Source organism: Anomaloglossus baeobatrachus, chromosome 3, assembly GCF_048569485.1.
Source record: "Anomaloglossus baeobatrachus isolate aAnoBae1 chromosome 3, aAnoBae1.hap1, whole genome shotgun sequence".
Taxonomy (NCBI): domain Eukaryota; kingdom Metazoa; phylum Chordata; class Amphibia; order Anura; family Aromobatidae; genus Anomaloglossus; species Anomaloglossus baeobatrachus.
In genome coordinates, this window is record NC_134355.1 from 172109278 (window position 1) to 172129617 (window position 20340).

A 20340-nucleotide genomic window follows, 5' to 3' on the forward strand; every position below is an offset into this window, starting at 1 on the left:
CTTTGCATTTGTCACCATGATACACAGTCAATAAACAAACTGTGTCGCTCTTCAGAGGTAATGGGCCTCAAGGTGATGGTTGAATAAGGTGATGTCATCTACTAAAGACCTGTTACTGTTTACTGGTCACTAGGAAAACACAAGATCCCTGGCCAGTGATCTGTTGACACAATTGTTTATTGATTAATTGTCCCCCTGTCCTTGTAATTATTTTTGGTTATTTGATTTTTTTAATTTGCTGTTTGCTTATTATAAAATATCAGTTATAAATTATATTATTAATTGACCCCTACTACATGTTAGGCAGATTAAAACTGAATATATCTTATTAGACTATGTTCACACTGCATGTTTTTACTACAGTTTTTGCAGCATTTTTTCAGGAGTATAAAGCAAATTGAATGCTGTTTTTTACAGTACCAGCAAAAGCTATGAGATATCAGAAATCTCATGGACATGATTGCTTTTTTCCTGGCTTAAATGGAAAATGTTGTTTTTTTTGGTTTTTTTTTAAAGCAATTTCAATTGTTTTAGTATTTTTGCAGCTTTTTTTCACCATTGAAGGCAATGAGATTCAACCTATGCATTTTTTCTGCTATGTACTGCTTTTATGGTTAATTAAACATGTACTGTAGAGAAGTGACACATCTAAAAGGCACCAAAACCTGCTTTTTGGAATCAGCTCCTTACTGCCAAGAGAGCAGGTTTTGGCTGTAGAACAAATGCAGCAAAACGCATCATGTGACTATAGCATTAATGTATTTTGTGTTACATAATGAGCACACAAGTCCATTCTACAGTGAAAGACTGTATTATAGAATTTAGTTAGTACAATGTCCCATTTGATCTGATTTTTCTTCTTTTCTAGTGATGCGCCGGTTCAAAAGAACCCAAGCACCGACCCCGGGCCCGGAGTTCTTAGGGAACTCTGGGTAACTATCTGGGTCCAGCCACTGCCGTCGGCAGCCGTCGGTTGTGCGTCACGGGCAAATCGCTGCCCGTGGTGCACAACATTGCTAACACCCGTCACACGGACTTACCTTCCCTGCGACGTCGCTCTGGCCGGCGATCCTCCTCCTTTCTAAGGGGGCGGTTCGTGCGGCGTCACAGTGACATCACACGGCAGCCATCCAATAGCAGAGAAGGGGCGGAGATGAGCGGCCGGAACATGCCGCCCACCTCCTTCCTTCCTCATTGCCGGTGGACGCAGGTAAGGAGATGTTCGTCGTTCCTGCGGTGTCACACATAGCGACGTGTGCTGCCGCAGGAACGACGAACAATATCGTACCTGTATCAGCAACGATATTTGGAAAAGGAGCAACGTGTCAATGAGCAACGATTTTTCACGTTTTTGCGCTCGTTGATCGTCCCTCCTTGGTGTCACATACTGCGTTGTCGCTAACGGCGCCGGATGTGCGTCACTAACGACGTGACCCCGACGATATATCGTTAGCGATGTCGCAGCATGTAAAGCACCCTTTAGTGGTGAAAGAAATACTTGTATTATATATAACCATAAAGTAACCATACTGGAGGCTTTGCCCAATTTGGAATTCTAAAAAAAGGTCCTCCAGTGTGGTTTGGTGATGAGTAGAAGTATTTGCTGAAACAAATAGATCAGGGTAATTGGTCGGCTACACTGAATTTCATGTAGATTTTTATTTGCCCAATTCCTACCACTGGTACGAAGAGGGGTTATTGTAGTGATTATACAATATCTAAGAGAAATGAAAAAGGACACTTAAAGCTGCTTTACATGTTACAATTTCTCGTGCGATCGCACCCGCCCCCATCGTTTGTGCGGCACGGGCAATTTGTTGCCCGTGTCGCACAATGCTGTAACCCCCATCACATGTACTTACCTTCCAAACGACCTCGCTGTGGGCGGCGAACATCCACTTCCTGAAGGGGGAGGGACGTTCGGCGTCACAGCGACGTCACACAGCGGCCGCCCAATAGAAGCGGGGGGCAGAGATGAGCGGGACGTAAACATCCCGCCCACCTCCTTCCTTCTTCATTGCTGGCGGGACGCAGGTAAGCTGTGTTCATCGTTCCCGGGGTGTCACACGGAGCGATGTGTGCTGCCTAGGGAACAATGAACAACCAGACGTTCGATTTTTAGAAAATGAGCGACGTGTCAACGATGAACTTGAAGGTGAGTATTTCAGCTCAATCACCGTCGCACGTAGCTGTCACACGCTATGATATCACGAACGATGCCGGATTGCATCACTTACGACGTGACCCCGCCGACATCTCGTTAGCTATATCGTAGCTTGTAAAGCCCGCTTTACACTTTAATTTCACTAATTTCTTGTCATTTGTACATTTTTATTCAGCTACTTACAGTTTACTGTATGTGTCAAGATACTAGTTAACTTTTCTTCAGTAGTGCCATTATAACAAGATTAATAAGAAAATAAGGATACATTGGGAAGATGTGTAAAACTGCAGTCTGTATCCTGTAAGACTGCCTTCTAAATATAGCCCCAGGTCTTCTAATCTCCACTAACAATTCTAAGCGCACAAAGGTTTAACAGTGAACTATTCTGTTAATTACCATTTATGTAGCTGAGATTTTATGTACAGAACAGATCTAGAAGGCAGTCAATAAATAATCAAAATCTTCCCCATATTCCTGACAACTAAGTTCATTTAAGGAGTTGGCCATAATGTGGGTCCATTGATGAGCTGCAATATAATATCTAAACCTCTTTTGACATTAAAACATACCCCTCACTCATTACAGGAGTGTATTTTTTGTTTATAAAATCTACTCTCCTAAGAGGGAATGCATTTAACTGTCAAGCAACGTAAAGGTCCCATTACACATAGCGATGTCGTTAGCGAGATCACTGAAACGTCATAGGTTTTGTGATGCAACAGCGACCTCGCTAGCGATCTCGCTACGTGTGACACATAGCAGAGACCGGCCCCCGTTGCGATATCGCCGATCGTACCTGAACATCCTTGTTCATTTTTTTTGATCGTTGGTGTCCCGCTGGGCAGCATGCATCGTGGTGTTTGATGCCATAACAACGACGAGCGACCTCTTTTGTGACTGCGTTATGATTGGGCGACCTTGCCATAAAGGCAACGTAGAAGCGCGTCCATCCTTTGTTCCTGAGCGCGTGCAGGTCAGCTATCAATTATATGCAATCATAACCATATTCTGCATTGTGCTCATTGTGCAGCACAGGAAGGAAGCGCAACTGCGTTGCCTTCTAATGGCAAGATCGCCCAATCAGAGAATGACAGCGCAGCAGTAGTGGCCACCAATCGGAGCAGAGGGGTGTGGAAAAGGCAACGCAAAGGCACGCCTGAGTGGAAACACTATGCCTCTACCGAGGACTGAGTCTTCAGAATAGCTGCTGTGTGACAGGGTCCCAACGTCCGCCGAGGTCGTTATACGGATCGCCGTATCGTTGCTGTGTCATTAATTAGATCTGCTTGTTTGCCAGCTCACCAGGGACCATGTAGCGACATACCAGCAGTCCTGACCAGGTTGTATCGTTGTCGGAATCGCTGGAACGTCGCTACGTGTAACGGGACTCTAACTCGAGATCTGCCTAGCACCATTACTGAAGGGGAATTTGATATCGGAAAATAACCATCTAAGTTACTATGTTAAAATATCTCTCTTTGCTCATTTGGTAAGTTTGCCATCAGGGAGACATGGTGTTAAAACAATAAACGAAGATATACTCATCTCTAGGCTCCGTTTTCTACTTTGGCGCAGCTGTTCTGATGATCTCCACTGGCCTCGAAGCAACGATTTCACCGACCACCAGTGACCTGACCAATAACATCTAGCCACTAACTGAATGCATATATTTTAACAACTGGAGTTTGTGATTTTAAATATCACTCTCTTGGTTCAGCATGAAAAAAGACAGTTCAGTAAAAAAAAAAAAAACCCGAAGAAACTAAAAGCGACACTCACTATCTTTATACAGTGCCTTGCAAAAGTATTTGGCCCTCTTGAATTTTTCAACATTTTCCCACATTTCAAGCTTCAAACATAAAGATAAAAAATGTAAATTTTATGGTGAAGAATCAACAACAAGTGGGACACAATTGTGAATGTGAACGCTATTTATTGCTTATTCTAAATTTTTGTAAAAAAATAAAAAACTGAAAATTAGGACGTGCAATATTATTCGGCCTCTTTGCTTTCAGTGCAGCAAACTCACTCCAGAAGTTCATTGAGGATCTCTGCATGATCCAATGTTGTCCTAAATGACTGATGATGATAAATATAATCCACCTGTGTGTAATAAAGTCTCCGTATAAATGCATCTGCTCTGTGATAGTTTCAGTGTTATGTTTAAAGCGCAGCGAGCATTATGAAGACCAAGACAACAGGCAGGTCCGGGATACCGTTGTGGAGAAGTTTAAAGCCGGATTTGGTAACAAAAAGATTTCCAAAACTTTAAACATCCCAAGGAACACTGTGCAAACGATCATATTGAAATGGAAGGAGTATCATACCACTGCAAATCTACCAAGAGCCGGCCGTCCCTCAAAACTTTTATCTCAAACAAGGAAAAGACTGATTAGAGATGCAGAGATCTACAGCTGAGGTGGGAGAATCTGTCCATAGGACGACAATCTGTCATAAACTGCACAAATCTGGCCTTTATGGAAGAGTGGCAAGAAGAAAGCCATTTCTCAAAGATATCCATAAAAAGTATTATTTAAAGTTTGCCACAAGCCACCTGGGAGACACACCAAACATGTGGAAGAAGGTGCTCTGGTCACATGAAACCAAAATCGAGGTTTTTGGGCACAATGCCAAACAATATGTTTGGCGTAAAAGCAACACAGCTCATCACCCTGACCACACCATCCCCACCGTCAAACATAGTGGTGGCAGCTTCATGGTTTGGGCCTGCTTTTCTTCAGCATGTACAGGGAAGATGGTTAAAATTGATGGGAAGATGGATGGAGCCAAATACATGACCATTTTTGAAGAAAACCTGTTGGAGTCTGCAAAAGACCTGAGACTGGGACGGAGATTTGTCTTTCAACAAGACAATGATCCCAAACATAAAGCAAAGTCTACAATGGAATGGTTCACAAATAAACGTATCCAGGTGTTAGAATAGCCAAGTCACAGTCCAGACCGGAATCCAATCGAGAATCTGTGGAAAGAGCTGAAACTGCTGTTCACAAACGCTCTCCATCCAACCTCACTCAGCTCCAGCTGTTTGCAAAGGAAGAATGGGCAAGAATTTCAGTTCAGTCGATGTGCAAAACTGATAGAGACATACCCCAAGCGACTTGCAGCTGTGATCGCAGCAAAAGGTGGCACTACAAAGTATTAACTTAAAGGGGCCGAATAATATTGCACGCCCCACTTTGCAGTTATTTATTTTTTACAAAAATTTTAAATAAGCAATCAATTTTGTTCAACTTTACAATTGTGTCCAACTTGTTGATTCTTCACCATAACATTAACATTTTTAACTTTGTTTGAAGCCTGAAATGTGTGAAAAGGTTGAAAAATAAAAGGGGGCCGAATATTTACGCAAGGGACTGTATGTCGTGAACTGCCAAACTAAGCACCGAGCAGCACGAAGTGGCGCTCCATGCACCAGTTTGCCGCTGCTGTATCCCATCTGAAGTGGTCACCTTAAAAATGTGTTTTCTGCTTCCAGAGAACCCCATTTTTTTTATTAACTATAAAAAGAAAATGTGCTGCTTTCACCACCGCGTTTCCAGGGTCCAGCATGGAGTCTGCTGCAAGTGTCTGTTACTGGATGCAGTGCTGATGTCATGATGACAGCGCACAGCCAACAACTTAGCTCAGCGCTCTGCCGGAGTAAATTGGCTGCTGTGCTATCAATGTGGAGTCAGCACTGCAAACAAAACTGTAATTCTGGTGTTTGGATTTTTCTCTATCATTACACTGTTTACCAATTGGGGTAATTAATTTAATATTTGACGTAGTGATACCACATATGAGTATTTATTTTATTTAGTTTTAATGGGGGAAAAGAGGGGTGATTTAAACTTTATATTTGTAACAGTTTTTTCTTAATTTACAAACTTTTTTTTCCACTGTATTTCTTAGTTATCCAATCGCTTGTACTATATACAGCAATATAACAGTACTGTTGCATATAACAAAAATCTTGGTCTCCTAGGGACTCGAATCAGAAGCTGTCATTCTCTGGAGTTCCATCATGACAAGCCTAAGTTCTTCAGCACAGACCTCCTGCTGTTATGACAATCCATCGGAATCCTGAAATTTGGTCACAGATGTGTGCATAGCATGGCTTAACCCCTGCTGGCATGCTCTAAATGCTGCTGTCAGATATTGACAGCAGCATTTAACAGGTTAACAACCGCGGGCGGAGGGGCACTTGATGTACAGCTGTTAGTGACACATGATGGGTGAAAATCACAACCATACTCTGCCAGCAAAGATGTGGCCTCACCACCACCACCTAAGCTTGTATCAAAGTCAGGAAGCTGGCATATAACTTATAAATATGTCATTTGTAAGTAAGAAAAGGTGAAAATTGGTCTAGAACCATATACTGTGCACAATTAATAGGCAATTTGGACTTTTGATTAATGTTATTATTAAACAACTACAATGCTGTCCGTCAATCCAAAAAGTTATTAAACCAGAAACCAGAATGTTTGTGTGTGGATATATTGGGGCCTCTGAAGTCTGCACAAGACTTCATGTCTGCACCATATAAGTATGATGCATTGAATTAGGCCGAATTAGGGTCGGAAGGGATCGAAAGGTAACTGGATACATAGTCACTTTAAACAATGCTTGTGTTTCTCTTCACTTTCACCCCTATAACACTTCACTTTCTACTTACTTCCCCATCCTTAAACCCAGTAATGACCTGGTGATCTCTCCCTCCATCCTCCCCACCCATCTCACCCCCTCCTCAGATCTGTTCCTCCACATTACACCCTGTGTCTCCAGACACATACGACCACATCACTCCCTCTCCTGCTCCCAACTACTAACACTCTCTCTGCTTCTCCTCACTGCTGGAGATATCTCCCCCAATCCTGGTCCTCCTCACCACATCTACATTGTCACTTCGAACCCTCATCCACGATCTATGACACATTTTTGCAACCTTTCTAACCTTATACCAATTCACCCAGCCCCCGCTCCCCCAGTCCCACTAACATGAGCCATATGAAATGCTCACTCCGTCTGCAACAAATTTTCCTACATCCATGATCTTTTCATTACTAATAAACTTTCTTTCCTCGGCCTCACTGAAACCTGGCTTACCCCCTCTGACACAGCCTCTCCTGTTGCACTTTCTTATGGTGGTTTCCATCTGTCTCACACCCCTCGCCCCAGTAACCAGCATGGTGGAGGAGTCGGTTTGCTTCTGGCCGACCATTGCTCCTATACACCAATTCCACTGCCACCCTCTGTTACTCTCCCCTCTTTTGAGGTGCACTCCATCTGCATCTACTCCACCTCCAACTGGCTGTCATTTACCGCCCTCCAGGGCCAGCCACCGCCTTTTTTAACCATTTCACCATTTGGCTACTACATTTCCTTTCCACCGACATCTTCACTCTCATCATGGGTGATTTCAACATCCCCACTGACACTTCTCACTCATCTGTCGCTAAACTTTTAACACTCCCTTCATCCTTCGGCCTCACTCAATGGCCTTCTTCAGCTGCTCACAAAGATGGCCACACGCTGGACCTGATCTTGACTCATCTTTGTTTCTTATCTAACCTCTCTAACTCACCTCTTCCTTTGTCTGACCACAACCTACTCACATTCTCTTTCCTCTCTTCTCCAAATACACAACTCCCCCTTCAAAAACTTTTGCACCCTCGCAGAAATCTCAATCACCTTGATTTACACTCCCTTTCTCAGTCCCTTCTCCCTCTCGCAGACATTGCTTCCTTACATGACATGACGCAGATGCTGCAGCCGCTTTATATAACACTACAATCTCTGCAGCTCTTGAATTGGCAACCTTGGCACACGAGCCAGACTAAAGAACTGAGACAGGCTTCCAGAATTGCTGAACGCAGTTGCATACAAAGAGTCCCTCTCCACTTTCAAGTCTGCACTCACTGCTGCAAAGCAAACCTACTTCTCATCCCTCATATCCTCTCTATCTCACAACCCTAAACAGCTATTCAAGACTTTCAATTCTCTCCTCCGTCCCCCAGCACCACCTGCAGGAATGGTCTCTACAATTCTGGGGTTTTCCATTGTATGTCACAGTCTAGCTCTTAATCATGGTTTACATAGCATTTGTTGGTAACTGGCTAACAACCATTACACTTGCCATACTACAGTGTTTCTGCTATATGGCAAAACTATTGGAAAACAAAATGCCTATTAGTTGCCTTAAAGCATTCTGTATTCATGTACAGATGATTTGTGTTGGAGCATGGCATTGGTTTCTTAAAGGTAGCATTTCCACACAAAATGACAGTTCAAACCGAGCACAGGCGCTCAGTGAACACTTAGTGTGACTGAGTAGTTCACTGCATCTACTCACCATCTTTGTTTTTTTTATCTATCTCCACCCTTCCTGGCTAAAGTAAAGGCAAAGCTGTCAATCAAGGTAGAGGAGGTCAGAAATAGAGGGAAAACAAGTAGGTAGAAGGGTGCACTGAACTGCTCCGCCGTGCTTAGGATGCACTGAGTGCCTGTGCTGGTTTTTATCAGTCACATTGTGGTTCCTCATAGGGTACTTTCACACTTGCGTTTATTTCCTTCCGTTACAATCCGCCCTTTTGGAAAACAGCGGAATCCGTTAACGGATTCCGCTGTTTCCCATAGACTTGTATGGGTGACGGATTGTACCAAAAGGACCTGCGTTGCTTCTGCTGGGCGACGCTCCGTTGCTTCCGCCCAGCGGGAGGAACGCAGCATGTAACGTTGTTTTGAGCAGCGGAATCCTCTGGATTTCTCTGCGCATGCTCTTTTTTTTTTTTTTTTAAAGTCACAGCGCTCAGCTGAGCGCCCGCCCGCCGGCATGCCCGGCCGCCGGCAAGTCATAGCGCTCAGCTGAGCGCCCGCCCGCTGGCATGCCCGGCCGCCGGCAAGTGACAGCGCTCAGCTGATCACCCGGCGGTCGGCTGCAGGGAGCGATCAGCTGATCACCCGGCGGCCGGCAAGTGACAGCGCTCAGCTGATCACCGGCGGTCGGCTGCAGGGAGCGATCAGCTGATCGGCCGGCTACTGGGAGCGATCAGCTGATCATCCGGCGGCCGGCTACTGGGAGCGATCAGCTGATCATCCGGCGGCCGGCTGCAGGGAGCGATCAGCTGATCGTTCACAATAGTCTGCCGCTGGTAAAACTATAAAAAAAAATAAAAAAAATAAAAAAAAAAATCAAAATGAATTGCGTTGTTTTGCAGCATCCGTTGCATCCGTTGTGCCACTATATGCAACACATCCGTTGCATCTGTTACACAACGCAATGCAACGGATACCGTTCAACGCAAGTGTGAAACTAGCCTTAATCATGGCAGTCACTTGTCTTTCCTAGCTGTTTGTATATTTGCATTGCTTATGTCTGAAGATGCTAAATATGAATTATGTTTGTGCTCCCCAGCTTTTGTGACTATATAATGTAAAAATTATCATTAGTTTTATAAAACAACATAACTAATGTCAGTTTGTCTTACTAAATAATGCTGATATTGTACTACATGTTAAACATAAAAGCTTAATTACTGGTTTTTTGTTTATTTTTGTTTTTCAGCCGAAAACAGTTTGGTCCCAAAGACCAAGATGAAGTAAAAATTATTGATCACCAAACACAACATCTACGACTTATGCCACATCTAGCCACGGCGCTGGCCATAACATTTACAAGCAGGTACTGCAAAGTTGTCGGTTTTTAGCATCAAAGAAGCATTAAAGTTAAAATATGTCGAATGAAAGTCCTAACGTTACTGCACAGCATAAACCATGGGGTTACATTGACTGGCGCCAAAGAATGTCACTAAGAAACATTATAGTAGTTGCAGGAGCACAAAGCCGGACACTGCAGATAGGTGATACACCCGTGGTGTTACTGCAGTTAATAGTTGCTTTTATTTTTTCTAGGTAATGTAGCTATTCATGCTTATATGAAAACCACTCTGGTATATGGCAAAAAAAATCAACACTAATTTTACTGGCTCTCATGTTACCCTCAAAGTGAAAAAAGGCACAAATACTTACAATATTATTGTTGTTATTATTATTATTTATTATAGCGCCATTTATTCCATGGCGCTTTACATGTGAAAGGGGTATACAAAATAGGGACAAGTACAATAATCATAAACAATACAAGGCACAGACTGGTACAATAGGATAGAGGACCCTGCCCACGAGGGCTCACAGTCTACAAGGGATGGGTGAGGATACAGTAGGTTAGGGTAGAGCTGGTCGTGTGGTGCTGTATCAGACTGAGGGTTACGGCAGGTTGTAGGCAATATATGTAGCTTTTAAAAATACTTTGTATGCCCAAAAGATGCCATGTTATTCATGGGAAAAACGGGGGTAACCGCCGCGCTTATCACCAATGCAAGTAGGATTATTAATCCAAGTCGTTTATTGCAGGCACATATAGAAATCAACGCGTTTCAGTGGTCTCTGCCCCCTTCTTCAGGACAGTATAGTAGTGACAAGGATATTGTACCAATCCTGAAGAAGGGGGCAGAGACCCCTGAAATGCGTTGATTTGTATATGTGCCTGCAATAAACGACTTGGATTAATAATTCCTACTTGCATTGGTGATGAGCTCAGCGGTTACCCCTGTTTTTCCCTTGAAAAACTTGTCTCAAATTCCTGCGGGGCAGCAGATATTTCCATCCGTGATTATGCGAATTTGGGTGTTGTGACGTTTAACAGCCCCTAAAGGTGAGTGTACCTTATTTATCATTATCTGGTTTTTATCTGGTAAGACCCTATGCGCCTTTCTCTCCACAGTCCTTGAAACCTTGTCAAAAGATGGCATGGCAGATCTGTTTGACCATCTTGTGAACAGGAGATTTATTACATAAAGGATGGAGACTGAGTGCTCTAGGGGATCTGCTAATATACTGATGGACTCCACATATATCCCATTAGCAGAAGATGTTTAAAGAGAAACAACCAGCAGGATTTTCATGTCCAAAGTAACGCCAGTGCTATACTGGCGCTAGGATGTTGAATCCAGGCTTACCTTCAGTTTTGATATTGTATGTTTTATTACAGTAAAATTTGCAAGCAAAGTTACAGAAATGCACTGTTATTTGATTGACAGGTGCAACAGGGGTGGAAATATAGGGGTCAGGTATTCTATCTATTCCCACCCCTATCTGCCTGTCTGGCCTTCCTCCCCCTGCTGCCATCATAGACTTTAATTCCAGCACCTGCTCATTAGAATTTATCACTATTGAAGCAAACTCTTCACTAAGATGCGTCGGAATCAGCACGTACCCTTGCATCCTCAGCTCTCGTTGAGACTGCAGGAGCGGTCGTTGTGCAGTCTGGGATACTCACATTAATTGTTACCATGGGGTATTTGCTGCAGTCACTGCCGCAACTTCTCCCTCCTCCCTAAAACTAAGAGCTGTCAGTGACCTCCGTTTTAGGAGCTGGGCTAGTTCCTCCTTTTACTGAGCATGCATCAGTTGTTGATTCCGACAGATAAATAGTAAGATCTTGTCACTATGGACTGTTCTTCTCAGTGCACACTGACAGTACGATCTCTCCACTGCTCTGATCAGAATTGACGAGCTGGGAATAGAACTCAGTCATTGCATGCTGTAAGAAACCAGCGCCAGCGCGGGGGCTGCACTAGACTTTGCTCACTTTTTACTTGCAATGTGCAATGACACTGCGCTGTGTTGTCAGCTCATCACTTCTGATCGGAGCCGGAGATAATAGTTCTGTTTACTATTCCACTTTACTGATGTAGACCACTGGTTGTGGAATTACGGGTTACATGAGAAGCATAGTTGCATTTTTCTTCATCACTATCCACTGTTTAGTGGAATTAGTAACAAGGCATTATTGTATCATCAGACGTGGAAAATTAGTCTGTGTAGTAGTGGAAACTTTTCTCACCCACCTTTCACTTTTTATTTTTCTCCATATCAAGGGATATCCCAACCCTCATTCTTGATCAGTTCTCAGAAAGCTGAAATGATCATCTTCAACTCATGAACATGTTATGTAAATCATAAAAAAGGAACATGTTTTGGACAAAATATCTGTTCTTCCTGCAAAAATACCAGGAGATTTATTAATCCTTTAATTTCTTTGTAGATATGCTGGGGAAATTCTGGATGAGGATGTTTACCATAATAGAGACCTGGTAAATAATCGTCCTTTACAAGCACTTGTAGCCGGTCTAAAAGCTTACAGCACGTGGGAGAATCTGTCATGTCTACAAGACTGCCGGGAGTGTACCGGAGGAATGGTAAGCGTCAGGATATTTGTGGAGATGGCAAAGGATAAGGGTTCATGAAGTGGTGCTTCTTTGGGCAAGACAAGAGCTGAAATGCAATTTTACTGTTTTTAAAATGGTTGTTTAATTGCAGGAAAACTCCGGTTTTCACATAACTGCACCGCTGCTGACAATCATTTGTTTCAAAATCATGCAATTAATTAACCGTTAGGAAATGTGCACACATTAAGTATTCTAACTGCGGCCATAAACAGAGCTTTTTTAAGACATGTTGCTTAAAATTTGCATATTTTTCCCTCGTTTTGCCTGTGTTTTAGATGCTTTTTTTAATACATTTTTTCTCATATATTTAATAAAGTGAAAAACACTGTTAAAACACTGAAAGAATTCACATCCTACAGATTTAAAAAAAGAAAACAAAAAAAAAACCTTTGCTGGTTCTGTAAAAAGCTGCATTTTTTTCCTCTGCAAAAATCACGTGCAAAAATCACGTGCAAAAACGCAGCATGTAAAAAAGAAAAGAAGCCGTTAATTTTTTTTTTTTTTAAAAAAGGCAAACACTGAACTGTAACTTTTTTTTTTAATACATTTTAGAAGGTAGTACATACTGTATATGACATGGTATGGGAAAAGTACAACTTGCAATACAATGAAAACCGTATAGCCATTTGCAATAGAAGATGAAAAGGTGATAACTGAAGTAGATGTTTAATAATAGAACAGATGTAGACAATAATAATAGATTCCAAGTCTGTGTCATTCAATATAAAATAAATTAATAGCAAAAAAAGAGTTTGAGGGGGCAGAGGAAAAGAAGGGAGCTGATTCCACAGGGCCATAAAAAGAAGTGGAATCAGAATTATTCATAGATAAGAATGAGGTGTGGGCATTAATGGAATCGAATCCTTATGTTGGGAGTTTACAGGATATAACCTAGATTGGATTCTAAATAATTAGGAGAAATATAATGTTCTAACTTCAGAATCTTTATGCCTAATTAGGAGGATTAGGGGAGGAGGAGTGGGGTGAACAGGTTAAACACTGCTGATGTGTTTGGTACCTGTCACGCTAGGTACAGGGAAGTACCAAGCGAAAGGGAAGGGGAAACCCTGTGTCTAGCGAAAGGGGAGATGGTCATGCCGTACTATTTGTGGCACCATTATTGGCCTTGTCTGTGCTATCCCATTGCCATTCCATCCCACGCTATTTGTTTTTTTTTTCTTGTTTGTTTTTTTTTTTCCCCAAAAGAATGTGCCATAAGGGTTTCATATTTTAACTGTGATATTATATTCAGTTAATGGCTATGATTAAAAGTATCCATATAATATGTTGGAAGGTAGTGAGGAAGGCCTTTCAGCTTCCCTTTCTGGTTTCCAAACATATGCCAATATTTGGTCAAGTGCTGGCCATAAGTATTGGCACCCCTACAATTCTGTCAGATAATACTCAGTTTTTTCTTGAAAATGATTGCAATCACAAATTCTTTGGTAATATTATCTTCATTTATTTTGCTTGCAATGAAAAACCACAAAAGAGAATGAAACAAAAATCAAATCATTGATCATTTCACACAAAACTCCAAAAATGGGCCAGACAAAAGTATCGGCACCCTTAGCCTAATACTTGGTTGCACAACCTTTAGCCAAGATAACTGCGAACAACCGCTTGCGGTAACCATCAATGAGTTTCTTACAATGCTCTGCTGGAATTTTAGACCATTCTTCTTTGGTAAACTACTCCAGGTCCCTAAGATTTGAAGGGTGCCTTCTCCAAACTGCCATTTTGAGATCTCTCCACAGGTGTTCTATGGGATTCAGGTCTGGACTCATTGCTGGCCACTTTAGTAGTCTCCAGTGCTTTCTCTAAAACCATATTCTAGTGCTTTTTAAAGTGTGTTTTGGGTCATTATCCTGCTGGAAGACCCATGACCTCTGAGGGAGACCCAGCTTTCTCACACTGGGCCCTACATTATGCTGCAAAATTTGTTGGTAGTCTTCAGACTTCATAATGCCGTGCACACGGTCAAGCAGTCCAGTGCCAGAGGCAGCAAAGCAACTCCAAAACATCAGGGAACCTCCGCCATGTTTGACTGTAGGGACCGTGTTCTTTTCTTTGAATGCCTTTTTTTTCCCTGTAAACTCTATGTTGATGGCTTTTCCCAAAAAGCTCTACTTTTGTCTCATCTGACCAGAGAACTTTCTTCCAAAACGTTTTAGGCTTTCTCAGGTAAATTTTGGCAAACTTCAGCCTGGCTTTTTTATGTCTCGGGGTAAGAAGTGGGGTCTTCCTGGGTATCCTACCATACAGTCCCTTTTCATTCAGACGCCGACGAATAGTACGGGTTGACAGTGTTGTGGAGGTTGGCCACAGTGCCATGGGCTTTAAACTTCTTGATGACACTGTGCACCGTAGACACAGGAACTTTCAGGTTTTTGGAGATGGACTTGTAGCCTTGAGATTGCTCATGTTTCCTCACAATTTCCTCTCAAGTCCTCAGACAGTTCTTTGGTCTTCTTTCTTTTCTCCATGCTCAATGTGGTACACAGAAGGACACAGGACAGAGGTTGAGTCAACTTTAATCCATGTCAACTGGCTGCAAGTGTGATTTAGTTATTGCCAACACCTGTTAGGTGCCACAGGTAAGTTACAGGTGCTGTTAATTACACAAATTAAAGAAGCATCACATGATTTTTCAAACAGTGCCAATACTTTTGTCCACCCCCTTTTTATGTTTGGTGTGGAATTATATCCAATTTGGCTTTGACTATTTAATTTTTTTTTTCATTGAAGACAAATTAAATGAAGATAATAATACCAAAGAATTTGTGATTGCAATCATTTTCAAGAAGACACTGAGTATTATCTGACAGAATTGCAGGGGTGCCAATACTTTTGGCCAGCACTCTATGCCAATATTTGGTCACCCCGAATTCTCCCAGGGAGCTGAAATTAAGAGGGTCATTGATCGGAATAGTGATCAGTTGCAGATAGCAGGGTTCATTATGTGCCGGGAGGAAAAACTGTGCATGTCTCCACAAGAAATTATGGACATATTCAAGATACATGGCAAGAATTTCATACAGGTCCTGCAGCTTCTTTGTTCTTTTTGTCAGTCCAGACTCAGACAGTTGGAGAAGGAATCTGTCTCTCATGCCTTAGATATAGGCCCATGCTCCCAAATGATGAGTATCACCTCATTGCACAGCACCATAAGGCACACATTTTTTAAATTAAAACAGAGCAAAATGTTCAGAACATGAGAGATGTGGACAGGAGATGAGGAGATAGCGGAGAAAATTTTAGAAGTGTGGGAATGGGTGAGAAAATAAATCCATCTTGTGTGAGAGATGGAGCGAGACTTATTTCAAGTTCATGCACACAGCGCTGTATGGCTTTAACATCCCACCTTCCCTTCCCATAGCTGCCCTGGCCGGATTACAGCATGTCCTAAGTGTGGGGTGCCCTTTACGAATCTGTGGTATGGGGTGTGGGAGTGCACAGAAGTAACAACATATTGGAAGCGAGTAAGGGACCAAGTTCAAGCATGTTGTTTAACGAAACTTCCACAAACACCACAGGCTCTGCTCTTCCACCAATTACGCCCTCCCCCGAATCTGAATCTCATAGTATGGTACACAAAGTAAAGATTCCTAGAAACATCCACACATTTTTAGTGGTGGCTCTTCGGCCTTTGTTTAGCGAGTGGCTTAAATCAAACACTCCATCAATGGGAGTGATAATATCTCAAATGAAACTATCGGGACTAGAACTGATAGAAGCAGAAAGGAGGAAAGAAAAATCAGCAGGAAAAGTTTTTCCGCTGTGGAAAAAGTTAATTGGTTTTCATTATAGCCCTCAGGAAATCCTGAAAATAATTAGCCCTTTCCACCATACAAAATGGTATTGTCTGGAAGACCTGGAAGGGACATTGGGGGGTCTTGGGGGACCGTCATTAGACAGTGCTTACCATATGGAGATGGTAGTCGACACCATAGCAAGAACATAATTGTGGAAGGGTTCACACTCATTCTTATTCTTTGTTTGTGATACTACCTTTTTATTTTTTCTTTCTTTGTCAATGCAACTGTAAACCTTGCAAACAAATCAGTCTCATGTATGCTGATTTACTGGTTTACTATTTGACCATGCAATTGACTGTTTAATTTTTTTTGTTATGTTTTAAAAAGATGTTTAAAAAAAAAAGAAAAAAGTATCCATTAAGGCTATGTGCGCACATTGCGTACTTACATGCAGTTACGCTGCGATCTGCACTGCAGCATAACTGCATGCATCCTGCGTCCCCAGCATAACCTATGAAGATTATGCAGGAGACGTGCACACGTGGCATATTAGAGCGCAGCGCTTCGGCTGCTGCCCGAAGCGCGCGTTCTAAGAAGTGACATGTCACTTCTTTTGTGAGTATTGGTTGTAATGTCGGTCTCTCTCTCTTGTCTGTCTGTCGGTCGGTCTCTCTCTGTCGGTCTATCCCTCTCCCCCCTCTCTCATACTCACCGATCAGCTGCACGGCGTTCACACTGCTCCGGCGGCTTCTCCTGCTTTTGAAAATGCCGGCCGCCCATTATTCAATCTCGTATTCCCTGCTTCCCCCGCCCACCGGCGCCTATGATTGGTTGCAGTCAGACACGCCCCCATGCTGAGTGACAGCTATCTCACTGCAACCAATCACAGCTGCCGGTGGGTGGGTCTATGTAATGCAGTAAAATAAATAAATAATAAAAAAAAAAACGACGTGTAGTCCCCCCAATTCTGATACCAGCCAGGGTAAAGTCACACGGCTGAAGGCTGTGCGGAGATGTCGGCGGTAATGTCAGGATGTGTGCGGGGATGTCGGCGGTAATGTCAGGATGTGTGCGGGGATGTAGGCGGAAATGTTGGGATGTGTGCGGGGTTGTCGGGATGTGTGCATGGACGTCTCTCAGGTTACGGCACCGGTGATCGCGTGGCTCACTGCAGTCACTCAGATTTGCGGTCACAGGTGAGTCCTTCACCTGTGACCGCAAATCAAGCTGCGGCACACGGACAGAGCAGCGATCACAATGAAGTCGGGTGAAGTTCACCCGAGTTCATTCTGATCGCACGGCTGTCTCCCGCAGCCAGCCATGTGCTCTTTTTGACATTCCGGTCCGAGTCGGCTCCGCTGAAAGTCTATGGGGATGCTGCAGAGCCGAGTGGGACCACACTGTCAAAAATGTGCGCTCTGGATGCTTTTCCCATGGTAGAGCAAGCATCCAGAACGCATGAATTCTGCAGGAATGTGCGCACATTGCGTTCTGCCGAATGCATCTCAGAACGCAGCTTTTCGGCTGCGTTCTGAGACGCACATGCAGTGACTATTTTACGCTGCGTAATAGAACACAACGTGTGCACATAGCCTAAAACATAGAGGAATAAGGCGATACACGTCACTAGAGGAAGTCACCACCACAGCACAGGTGCCCGGTGTCAGGACTTCATCAGTGATTCTGTGATCTGAGCACTGCAATGACAAAGCAATTACAGGTGACAGAAGAAAATTGTAGTGTAGTGCAAAGCACGGGGCTACAATAAAATGGAGGTGCCAGGTACCACCTACAGTTGTGGAATTGGCATGCTAGAGCAAGTAACACCGCTGTAATGGGCTCCAATGTCAGAGACCTGGTCACAGAGCTGGAGGCATAGCAAGTACAAGCATTCGTAGACAGGAATTATATTATATATACAGTGAAGGAAATAACTATTTGATTCTTTGCTGATTTTGTAAGTTTGCCCTCTGACGAAGTCATGAACAGTCTATAATTTTAAGGGTAGGTTAATTTTAACAGTGAGAAATAGAATATACAAAATAAAATCCAGAAAATAACATAGTATAAATATATAAATTTATTTACATTTTTATGAGAGATATAAGTATTTGATCTCCGACCAACCATTCAGGCTATGTGCCCACGCTGCGGATTTTGCGCGGATTTTGCCGCGGATTTGCCGCGGATTTCCCGAAAATCTGCAGCAGCGGCACTTCCAAGCCATTTCAATGGCATTTTGGAAATGCTGTGTCCATGCTGCGGATTTTTCCGCTGCGGATTTGCCGCGGATTTTGATCCGGAAAAATCTGCAGCATGTCAATTGTTTGGTGCAGATTTGGTGCGGATTTTTGGTTTTGAATGGGGAAAAAAAAAAAAAAAAAATCCGCATCAAAATCCGCGGCAAATCCGCGGGTGCGGATTTGCCGCGAAAGTCGCGGATTTTCAGGCAGAAAAATCCGCAGGTACATTCTACCGTGGACACATAGCCTAAGAGTTCTGGCTCCTACAGACCACTTAGACGCATCTAATCAACTTGTTACCTGCATTATAGACAGCTGTCTTTAATTGAGTCTGTGGACAGGACAATTTATCAGTCAGACTCTAACCTGTACAACATGGGCAAGACCAAAGAACTTTCTACGGATGTCAGGGACAAGATCATAGATCTGCACAAGGCTGGAACGGGCTAGAAGGAGACAACTGTTGGTGCAAGAGTAATAAAATGGAAGAAATACAAAATGCGCTCCAATCGACATTGATCTGAGACACCATGCAAAATCTCACCTTGTGGGGGTATCCAGGATCATGAGGAAGGTAAGAGAGCAGCCTAAAACTACATGGGGGGTGGGGAACTTGTTAATGATCTCAAGGCAGCTGGAACCACTGTCACCAAGAAAACCATTGATAACACATTATGCCGAAATGGCTTATAATCCTGCAGCGCCCAAAAAGTCCCACTGTTCAAGAACACACATGTACAGGCCCATCTGCAGTTTGCCAATGAACATCAGGAAGATTCTGATTAGGAGATAGTGCTGTGGTCAGTTGAGACAAAAATTGAGCTCTTTGGCCTTTACTCAACTTGCTGTGTTTGGAGGAAAAGAAATGCTGCATATGACCCAAAGAACACCATCTCCACTGTCAAGCATGGAGGTGGAACCATTATGTTTTGGCGGTGTTTCTCTGCTAAGGGTATAGGACTGCTTCACCGTATCAATGGGCCAATGGATGGAGCCATGTACCGTAAAATCCTAACTGACAACCTCCTTCCCTCCGCCAGGACATTAAAAATGGGTTGTGGCTTGGTATTCCAGCACGACAATGACCCAAAACATACAGCCATGGCAACAAAGGAGTGGCTCAAACATAAGCTTATTAAGGTCAGGGAGTGGCCTAGCCAGTCTCCAGACCTTAATCTCATAGAAAACCTATGGAGGCAGCTGAAGCTCAGAGTTGCCAAGTGACAGCCTCAAACTTTTACTGATTTAGAGATGATCTGTAAAGATAAGTGGACCAAAATTCCTCCTGACATATGCACAAACCTCATCATCAACTACAAAAACCGTCTGACTGCTGTGCTTGTCAACAAGTGTTTTGCCACCAAGGATTAAGTCTTGTTTGCCCGAGGGATCAAATATTTATTTCGCTCTGCAAAATGCAAATGCATTTACATAATTTATACAGTATAATTTTCTGGATTTTATATTGGATATTCTATCTCTCACTTTTAAAATTATCCTACCCGTAAAATTACAGACTGTTCATGTCTTTGTCAGTGGGCAAACATACAAAATCAGCAAGGGATAAAATAATTATTTCCTTCACTGTATCTTTTCAATTATTAGTTACAATTTAAACATCAGTAGCTGAGCACCAAGATTTTTTCAAGCAAATCTTGACTGATACTGATAAATTTTCCTTGCGTACTGCAGCCTACGATTTGAAGGATTTTTAACATTTCTATGCACAATATCATTTTTCTTTATACAGTTAAATTTTGGATTACAAGCATGATTCCTTCCAGAGTGTGCTCTTAAACCAAGTTACTCTTATATCAAAGAGAATTTTTCCATAGGAAATAATTGAAACGCAGACAATTTGTTCCACAACCCAAAAATATTTA

At 42.8% G+C, this 20340-nt stretch overlaps 1 protein-coding gene across 3 annotated transcripts in view; it reads left to right on the forward strand.

The window, feature by feature from the left end:
- Positions 1 to 20340, forward strand: part of ACOXL (acyl-CoA oxidase like) — a 483610-nt gene that overhangs the window by 209534 nt on the left and 253736 nt on the right. For all 3 annotated transcript variants that reach the window (XM_075338173.1, XM_075338174.1, XM_075338175.1), the window contains exons 11-12: positions 9732 to 9848; positions 12273 to 12426. In XM_075338173.1, coding sequence (XP_075194288.1) covers positions 9732 to 9848; positions 12273 to 12426 — 271 coding nt within the window. The remainder of the gene's footprint in view (positions 1 to 9731; positions 9849 to 12272; positions 12427 to 20340) is intronic.